Source organism: Puntigrus tetrazona, chromosome 1 (assembly GCF_018831695.1).
Source record: "Puntigrus tetrazona isolate hp1 chromosome 1, ASM1883169v1, whole genome shotgun sequence".
Taxonomy (NCBI): Eukaryota; Metazoa; Chordata; class Actinopteri; order Cypriniformes; family Cyprinidae; genus Puntigrus; species Puntigrus tetrazona.
In genome coordinates, this window is record NC_056699.1 from 21,343,652 (window position 1) to 21,354,128 (window position 10,477).

At 37.2% G+C, this 10,477-nt stretch overlaps 1 protein-coding gene across 1 annotated transcript in view; it reads left to right on the forward strand.

Moving 5' to 3' along the window:
- Nucleotides 1–10,477, forward strand: part of LOC122348864 (catenin alpha-2-like) — a 39,979-nt gene that overhangs the window by 22,190 nt on the left and 7,312 nt on the right. Inside the window, exon 5 of the mRNA XM_043244757.1 lies at nucleotides 2,273–2,539. Within this exon, the coding sequence (XP_043100692.1) occupies nucleotides 2,273–2,539 (267 nt within the window). The remainder of the gene's footprint in view (nucleotides 1–2,272; nucleotides 2,540–10,477) is intronic.

Below are 10,477 nucleotides of genomic sequence, written 5' to 3' on the forward strand. Positions count from 1 at the left end.
TGGGAAGATAATCATTTTATGGAGCTCCAATAACAGAACAGGAACTGTTCTCATCCACTGTGTCATTTATTTTTTATAATATTTTCTCAAACACATACATCTGCTTGTCTCTCAACAAAACAGATCGATTTGCAGCATGGCGCGAGCTTGCAAGTGTCACTACAGTGTAGACTGATGAACATACAGTACCATACCTGAAAATAATACCTAATAAAAAAAAATATATACCTAAAAATAATATTTAATAAATACAGTACTGTTCCTTCCACTCTGGATATTGTGGATTTCCACTCCAGGGTTGCCAGGTATGTGTAATAAAACCATTCTAATTGCTATTCAAAACTAGCCCAGTTGTGTTCCAGGAGAAAATATCGATTACTCTAAAATCACATTTTAGGGGTTTAAAATTGACTGACAAAAATGCATGCTGTAGCAAAGAAGCGGTATGAAAGTAGCTAAATTTCCTTGGAAAACTACAGATTTGCCAACATAGTTCCAATCAGACACATGCACGCATCAGTGTGAAATTGTGAAATTGTTTCTTTGTTGGCAGAGCCTCAAAATTAAAGGTGGGTCACACTAGCAAAATTCATCGCTTAAATACAGTTAATTTTGCTGAAATACATAGAAGAGTTTTGATGCTAGGCTATATTGATTGTGTTTGTTGCTAAGGGTGTTGCACACCGATGCAACAAACTGTTGAGTGCAGCAGTCATTTTTGTGCTTTAACTTGTATAAAATGCTGTTGACCAATCAGAATCATGGACTGCAACCAACCAAGAACTATATGTTGGCCAGAATGTCTTCTGTCACTGAAACTTCCCGAACAGGCGAACACACACGCACGCACACACACACACACACACACACACACACACACACACACACACACACACACACACATTTGGTATTTGGGGTTTATGAGGACTCTCCATACTGTTTTTTTATACTGTATAAACTGTATGTGGTATTGCCCTACACCTAAATCTACCCTTTACAGGAAACTTTTGCATTTTTAGATTTGCAAAACAAAACAAACACTAAACAAACAAAACCCCCCACTGTTTAGTTTGTTTTTAAAACTTTTTAATTATGACGATTTATGACTTTATATGAGTTTTCACAGCATTTTATCCACATATCCATTTTTATTCAATTATAGAAAGGATAGTTACTTAGCAACTACCAGTTAATTTGAAATGTATTTTAAAATGTAATAATAATAAAAATAGAACCCTTAGGGTCCCATACGTTAATAAGTCCTCTAAATCTTCTGCTTTACAGTACAGTCGTTTTAGAAACCCGTTAAAAAAACAAAAAAAAAACAGACTTCCCAAGATTTTTCGTAGGAAATGTGCATTTCGACCGCGGTTTGCAGAAACGATTTGTGACTATTCAGAAAGTCACTGGCGCCCCCGTGAGGTACGCGAATCAGGAAGAGGCGGCAAAGAAGAAGAGTTCGAGTGTTTTCTAGCAAGAAATATATTTTATTCGCGTCGTCAACGCTGCCTCAGCGGACGCGAAGTCTTTCCCCGGTGGTCCGTGAGTCGTGGCTTTATAACGTTTGTCAGGTCAAGATAAAAAAAGGCGGGCTTTACTCTTCAAAGAGCCGAGTGATGCAATATTAACGGTCAAAGAGTGTGGCTGTGAAAGTCATTTGTTGTAATAAATGTAATAATTGACAACTGTTACACGATAGAAGTGTTATACGATCAACAGGTGTGTGTGTGTGTGTGTGTGTGTGTGTGTGTGTGTGTGTGTGTGTGTGTATGTTCATGTATTTCTTGTCGACCTGTTTGAGTGGGTTAAAAGCGGGAACTCTGTTTGCATCAATTTTCGTTAAGGCTAAATATGAACGCAAAATATTGTAACACTTACTATAGTAGCATAAATAATGTTTTTCTTTGCTTCACTTTGGAGGGAAGCGGATACATTTACATTGTTCACGAATTGCGTATTATTTTCATTCTACTATGGTCATATTTAAGTTACTCGTTATATTACGGGTTTGCTAGTTTGTTTAGCTTTTATATTTTTATGAACACAAATGACAACAGTTAATTTGAGGTAAATGTAAGGTTAGAGTAGTAGTTCATCTAAATGGTCAATGGTAAAATACAGACACAGTTATTTTAAAAATGCCCTGCGTGTTAACTGTTGAAACTTGAAGATCCTTTGGGAAGGAAATCGGATGTGTATTAGTATATTATTTCTGTGCAGTAGGACTTAAAGTGACAGGTCTGAAGCAGATATTTGTGTATGTGTGTGCCAGGAGCTGAAGGACCCTCAGTGCAGGGACGAGATGGCGGCGGCTCGAGGGGCTCTTAAGAAGAACGCCACTATGCTCTATACTGCCTCCCAGGCCTTCCTGCGCCACCCCGATGTGGCTGCTACACGTGCCAACCGCGACTATGTCTTCAAACAGGTCCAAGAAGCCATCGGGGGCATCTCCAGCTCTGCCCAGGCCACTTCACCCACCGATGAGAAGCACGGGCACGCCGGCATTGGCGAGCTAGCCGCCGCTCTCAACGAGTTTGATGTAAGTACACTCGATTCAAATATCGCAGGATATTAAGTACGCAGTGACAGCATCCCTAAATTGATGCCAACTTTTCATTATTTTTCAATGTTTCAGACTTTCTCCATCTGAAATTTAGTCTGTCCGCTTTTAAGTAAGATGTTTATGAATCATTGTGGTCCCTGTAAAGTGTAAACACTGTGGCCGTTTGGTGTTTTGGAACCGATTCCTCCCTCAAACTGAAAACAGTGGCCAAACAAACAAAAAGCACAAACGACTAAATAAAAATGAACACATTTATATGCAGAAAATGTATACTTCCAAGCACCATATTGTACAAAATTGTTGTATAATATAACAATCATATAACAAATGTACTTAAAATCGGCATTGCACCATTGTCTGTTGTATGCAATTTAACTTTCTTTATATACACTTTATTGTGTTTACCCTTTAAGTATCCCTTTAATCTATCACAAAACCATCACTGAAGTATAAACTTCCTGTAAGAGACTGTATATGGAATATTAGGCTGCCATCTAGTGGTTATGAAGGTGATCATAAGTGCTACTGTTTACAAATGTTACCAAGACTTTTTTTTTTTCAAAATAATGACTAATTAGTGATTGACTATAGGTGCTGGGCGTTTCAGGAGCATGTTTGAAATATGCTAAAAAATGGTAAAAAGTATATACGTTGTGTCAAATCTATTTGTAGACTTAAATGAGATTAAGAATGTTAGTAGCTTAGAATAATCAGTTTTGCTGTTTAGGTTGCCCGAAGGCAGTGCTGTGTGACAATGAAAAAACTTTCATCAAGACTGTAATTAAAAATATAACTAAAACACAACTGCAATTCCATTTTCTTTGGCTCAGTGGGGCTTCTAGACAACAAATACACTAAGATCCTTATGTGATATATTATAGATGTTTATTTAAGACAAAAGATGAATCAGATTCCAGTAATTTCATTATAACATTTTTTACATTGCCAAAGCAACATTTCTTCTTATTATTATTTAAGTAAAGCAGAGTAAAGCCATATTATAACTTATTATAGGTGACCATGAAGATATAAGATAATTTAACAAATGTTCTAAAATACTTTCTCCTATATTGTGATGTACACTGTAAAAAAAAGTTGAGTCAACTTAAAATTTTAAGGCAGCCAGCTTCAGCAGATTGTTGCATTTTCTCAACTTAAAAAAGCTCATATAAAACACGAGTTGACAAAGCTCAAAAATCTGCTGAAGCTGGTTGCCTTAAGATTCTAAGTTGGCTCAACTCTTTTTTTTTTTAGTATATATAGATGCAGTGCATTTTTAGCTTAACTCCATGCAACATTACCACTTAATGGCTGGCAATATGTGACTTCTGGCTGAGTCAAACGGCATTTGCGGCTGGACTACTTGTTTGAGAAAGGAAAATGGGGACAATGGAAGATGGTGTAGTGTTTGGGAAGCCTGTTTCATTGTTTGTGTGATGTTGTTTGCACATAGTCACGTAATTCTCACTTGTAATCACAAAAATGTTTGCTTACATTTTCAAAATCTTTATCCCACCATTTCATCCCTTCACTCAGTGTGCTTTTTTGAGATTACAGTTTCCTGATTGTCAGTGTAAATGGAGGTTTTCTCACACCTGCTGGACAGCAGTAGGCTGTGTTTGTCAGTGATGCATTTGATTTTTGGAAGAGAAATCACAGCTGGAGGTGCGAGATGGGTGTGAAGTGTGGAGATGTCCCGCTAATGAATCCCTGTGTCCCAGAACTCCTGCATTTCTCATGAAGCTCAGGGACACTGCTCAGACAGCATTCACACTCTTAATTATCAGAGTGAATATGCATGTGGATAGATATATCCTGACAGAAATTATACATCTATTTGAAAATTCTGTGTGAAAATTTGCGAATGTACTGCTTTGATATTCAGCCTGACCTGTTTTGAAGTAAGGTGTGAAGGTTCTGGCTTTGCTTGTGTTACAGCATGCTGCAATCTGTGACACACTGGAATGAAAAAAAAACCTGTAAAGAACTATTACTGTGTGTCTGATAGTTCACGTTTGCATTGTGGTGACGTGCTGAAAGATGCTGGCATTTCCTTTGTCCATTTTGATTCTGAAATAATTATTTTATATCATTTCTGAAAATACAGGACATGCTTAAGACAACCCCAGTGAAAAATGAATTTACTAAAATATATTTGAAGTACACTACAAGTATACTACAAATACATTAAAAATACCCCCGAAATTCTATTTTGGTTTAATAAACTGATAAGTTTGCTAAACTGGAAAAATACAAACTCATAAATATTGACATTAAAACACATGATATATATATATATAAAATGGTGAATTTGGAAAATACAGTTAGCCAGTTTACGGCTTCAGCATCCACCTTGCATGTCGTCTCCACTAGTTTAATTGCATGAACATAATTGTCTTTACCATTCTTACAAGGTCACTGTTAAAAGAGTTTTTGTATTGCTAAATTCTGTTTTAATTTATGCAGTTGTGCAAGTTACTTAAACAATTTATCATTACAATGCCTTGTCACATAGCATGATTTTTGCTCGTTTTTACAAGCTGGAGATGATTCCAAATTGCTTTCTGTAGTAATCGACGGTGCCTCACGGATGCTGTCGATAGAGCTTAACAGGCATTGAACTCAGGACGCTGCTTTAAAATCTCAGAGAAAAGACAAAACGGCTGAGTAAATTGGAGATAAAGAACTCGTAATCCTTGTTTGTTGCTCCAGAGCTCAAATTGCTGTGATCTTATTGGGTTTCTAAACAGGGTGTTACAGAATTTGACTCAGAACTCACCAGAGAGTAAGTTGGCAATTTTTGCAGTTCATGCAACATTTGCAGCTTCTGTGAAAATGACTTACGACACTGCTGGGATGTTTATCAACCTGTCGTGTGGACGTTTACAGGTCTGAGGGACAAAGACAGACATTAGCTCTGTGCCAAAACCTAATGATTTAAGGCATTATAAAACTATTCTTCAGTGAAGACAATCCCTGAATACACTTCAACAAATTCAATGGGGAGAAATAGCCAAAATGGCACACAAATATAGTCAGTTGTAATTATGATTATAAATAAAGGTTTATTATTATTATTATTATTATTATTATCATTTTGATTATTAATATTAATTTACATGTCTCGTATGCATTTATATATATGTAAGCAATAAGGTATGAGAGGCTGTGCTGTATATGAAGAAATCAAGACTGAAGTGCGTTGTTAGGCATGACGTGCAGCAGATATTTTTAAAATGAAAAAAAATGTTAAATGCAGTTCTATTACTGTATCTAATAGAAAACTATTACATACAGTAATATTCTTCATCACATAGAAGGCAGGCTGCACAGACACGCACGCACAGCACACACAACATATCTCTGCATGAAAGGTTTATTAGACAGGGGAGGGTGTGGTCTCAAAATAAAAAATGAAAGACGCAACATAATGCCAGCAGGGGTGATTTATACTTTTATTAAATTAATAACAGACATTTAATTTAGCCAAAATACATAATACATACTACAGTTTTACTCTGTATTATTGATTGTTTGTGTTGCAGTGATACACAGACCTGTTGGGTGACGCCTGCTGTATTGTGAATAAAACACAGCTACTGACTTGCACCTTATTTATGGCGACGTATATGCAAATTCATTCTCTACCAGCGGGAGGCAGCACTCCCCTCATAAACACTGCTTTATTAGACATTACATGCCAGTTGAAATGATTTCATACAACATTTTCTGAAGACATATATANTTAAACATGCAATTTATGGTAAAAAAAAAAAAAAGAGGAACCATTTTAATATGCTATTTATTTTATTAAATATTATTATATTCTATTGTATTATTACTGCTAACTATTAAGTTAGTTACTAATAAGGATGCTTCTTATTCGGTTATCATGGAATTAGCTATGCAAAGTCAGGCGTTTATTCACTGTGAGCCCTGCAAACGTTCTTCTACAATCAAACCCACAGCAGCCTGCTCAGTGAACAATAGGGCTTTACATTAGGAACATAGACAAACATTGAGAATTAGATTATCACAGCAGCCTTTGAAGTGTACCATCTACACAAACAGACCCACACATTCAAGCCTGTTTTCCTCAGAGTGTTCCTTGTTCAGTTTTGACCTGCAGGATGTCGTCTGTGAGCAAACTGAACAGAGCATCAAAGAAACTGTCTATCCCCCATACAGCCATTTGTTTACCAGCGTGCTTCAGTCTTAAAAACAAATCAGTGTCCTGAGCATGTAGGTCTCTCTCCATTAAAGTGGCTGTTTTGTTTTCTCATTAGTGCAGACGAGAGAAGATGGACTGCAGTTTAAATTCTTTTTGCTGCTGCTGATACTGTTTAAAACGATTGCGTATGCAGTAATTTTCGCTTCAGAGCCTACTATGATGTCATGTTGTCATATTAAGGATTATTAGAATGTGTTTATTAGAGTGTTTACTGGTTTAACAGTGTGTCTTATGGAGTGACGCAGTTGTTTCTGGCCAGCACGCACCATTGGTCAGAGTGTGCAGATCTCACAGTTAACAGTAGGGGGCAGTGTTGCACCACGCCAGAAATCCTTCTTCATCTGAACAAGTGTGATTCATGTTGCTTCTTTCACGTCATGTTTGGTTTGGTAGTCACAGACCAGGCTCGCTGAAGTCTTTTATTGCACTCGGAGCTCTGTATTGATACTGTATCTCAGTGAGGATTGGTATTGGTTGAGTGTGTGGTGTCTTTCTCAGTGACCATCTTATCTACTCAAAGGAGCCCTGTGTGAAAATACCCATCATCAGCACTAACCGAGTTCTGCAGTATTCTCTCATATTCATCATCCCTTCCTACCTTCTTTTGTTACTTTGTTCTCTTTTTTTGTTCCATCCCTTTTGATTCTGTGCTTCCTTCCTTCCTCAGTTCCTCCTCATTTCATTCTTTCTGTCTTTTCCTTCCTCCACATTTCTTTGTACCTTCTTTCTTCTCTTCATTTTTATTTTTTCTATCCCCCAGTTCTTTCTTCTCTCCTTCATTGCTTTCTTTCTTTGCTCCTTCCTTTCCCATTTTCTTAGTTTGTTTCTTTCTTTCGTTCCCTATTGTTCCGTGCTTTTCTCTCAATTCCTTTATAACTTAATTGGTTTCTTTCCTCATTTTTTTAAGTACTTAATTCTTTGATTTGCTTTATACCCTCCATACTTTCTTTCTTTTATTCACTTACGCACTCTTTCAATTCTTGTTTTCTGTCTTTATTCTTTTTTATTTCTCCCACTTTGGGTTTATTTAGCTTCTTTGCTCCCTCCCTTTTTTTTTCTTTGCTGTTTTGAAAATTCCTCTTTCATACCTGCCCACAATCATTTCAGGTTGCTGATGGAACTGTTCTGGGAAAAGACCCCCCTCTGGCACACACACACACACGCAACGTGTATGTAGTAAATAAGTTGTCATCTTTTATTATTTTTGCAATGTGTCTTTGTCCCTCTGGATTTTAGAATAGAAATTAGGTATAGTTATTGTGTGTGTGTGTATGTGTGGTGTGTTGTCAGTTCATGACCTTTCCTCATAGTTTCATATAAGTGGTTATTGTAGCTCAGGGCTGCCTGCAAATAATCTCTTTGTTGGAGTTGTCTCATTTCATGACCCATTCACATTTTCTACTATGTCACTTCCTGTGTGAAATGATGGAAAACCAAAATGAAGGGAACCCCCTGCTATTAGATTAATCTGTAGTACAAAAGTACCTGTCAAATTAGCGCTCACACCTGACAGACCACCAATGGGGCATGTCAGATGAGCTTCCTGTGCTCCTTAAATCATCTCATGTCAGCACAGTGACATGGAATAAATAATCTTTATATAAAGGCCAGTGCACAACCTAGACCAAATACAAACACACACACACTGCTACAGTGTGGAAAGAATATTGGCTGATGAGAGTAAAGGTCTGGTTGGTTCCCTGCTCATAAAAATCATCAGAGGGATGCTAGAAGAATTGGCCAAAAAATTGNATAAAGGCCAGTGCACAACCTAGACCAAATACAAACACACACACACTGCTACAGTGTGGAAAGGATATTGGCTGATGAGAGTAAAGGTCTGGTTGGTTCCCTGCTCATAAAAATCATCAGAGGGATGCTAGAAGAATTGGCCAAAAAATTTAAATAATGACAAAAAATAAAAATTGTATATGGTTAAATGGATGCTGTAGTTTTATGTTGAAACATGCTAATGCTAGTATAAACCTCAGTGTCATGCAAACATGCAGACATGCACACATACACATGCATAGGGAGCATGGAAGGCTAGTAAATGCAGTGTTTCCCATACGTTGATTTATTAGTGTCGTTCTGCCATAATATTAGGATCGACTGCCACAAATACCCAGTGCCCGCTGCCATCAGCTCCCGCGTTTCACACACGAGCGTGACTTTAGCATCTTTCATGCCGTTGTTGGCAGCATTTTTCCATAGCGGGTGTATACTGAAAAACCCCAAAAAACTTGGGCTGTCGTTCAGTTGGAAGTTGCCAGTTGCAAGTACTGCCCAGCGAGCATGAGGTCTGACTCTCCAGGCGCAGTGTCGTCTCTCTCGGCATCTGTTCTGTGCAACATGAAACAGTACTTTCAGTTGACTGTACCGCAGCATTGAATTCAACAGGCAATTTCTCAATTATAAATAAGGATTTAGGGAGTATAGTGCAGTTGTTGTGATTCCTGTGTAGTATTTGTGGCTCCTGTTTACTATTTAGACATGTTTTATGTATGACAACAGAAATATAGTGTGAACAGTTTTATTGAGCATTAATTTGTATTACAGCTTGCAACGGTTCGTAGAATATATCTGAAGAACATATCCTAAACTTATCTCAACACAAACTGGATGCAATAACATCATATAAATAAGGCGTAATTGCAATATCAATCTATTCTCTTCATTTTTGTCTGTCTTTGCAGGCACGCCCTTTATATGCACAGCCTCTGCTTCCCCTGTCCTTTATTTTCTTTTTTCTCTATTTTCTGCATCTTGAGAGAGGACTTACAATGATTTAGGATTACTAGGGAGCATTGTTATGGCTTATAGTGAACATAGCTTCATTGCATATTGTAGTCATCTGAAGTCAGAAATGGATGAAGAACATGCATATAAACACCCACACAACAAAATCCCACTTTTTGATCTCTGAAAGTTTTAAATGTATGCCTGTTTTGGGCCTGAGTGTGTAGACTTTAGGATTAGACTGGATTAAACAGACACAGCAGTGGGTTTACTAGTGCATGCCTAGTTCCTCAGACCTGGGCTTTTGGTCTTCTAATTCCTGCAGAGGAGCCAAACCCTTTCACAGAGGTTACCCAAAATCAATACCTGTCTCTCTTTGTGTGTGCTGAACATATTTAGTTATTTATAGGCCAAAGAGCAAAACCCTTTAATCTCCGCTACTGTAAGGTTCTCTGAACACCAGACATAAGAGTTGAACTGACGTGGTGTTTAGTAGGTTTTGTTTATTTCCTAGTTGACTAAGACAGACTGTTTATTAATTATTAAAACATCTCGGCTTCACATGGCATGCCCAAAGACCACCACAGTTTTTCTTATTTAAAAAATATATAAAAATGTTGGGGTGAGAAATATTTACTTATAATATTTTCTGAAAACAGTTATTACGCTACTTTGCTTCGCACATGCATTTGTTTTGTTTTTGTGGATATTTGCAGAAAAGAAAGAGAAAGAGTGTTCTCAAACCATTGAGGTGTATTCGAATGGTCACACTGCTATGCAGTTTCCCTCAACCACGGCATTTATTAGATCACCTGAGACCGATTTCAGGTTTAGCAGCCCTAACTGTCATGTTGAATCAAAATAAACTAGGGCCCTAGGAAATGTGTTTTATTTATTTTTTTCCACAAATTCTATTTCATTTTTTTTTAACAAATTATTATTTT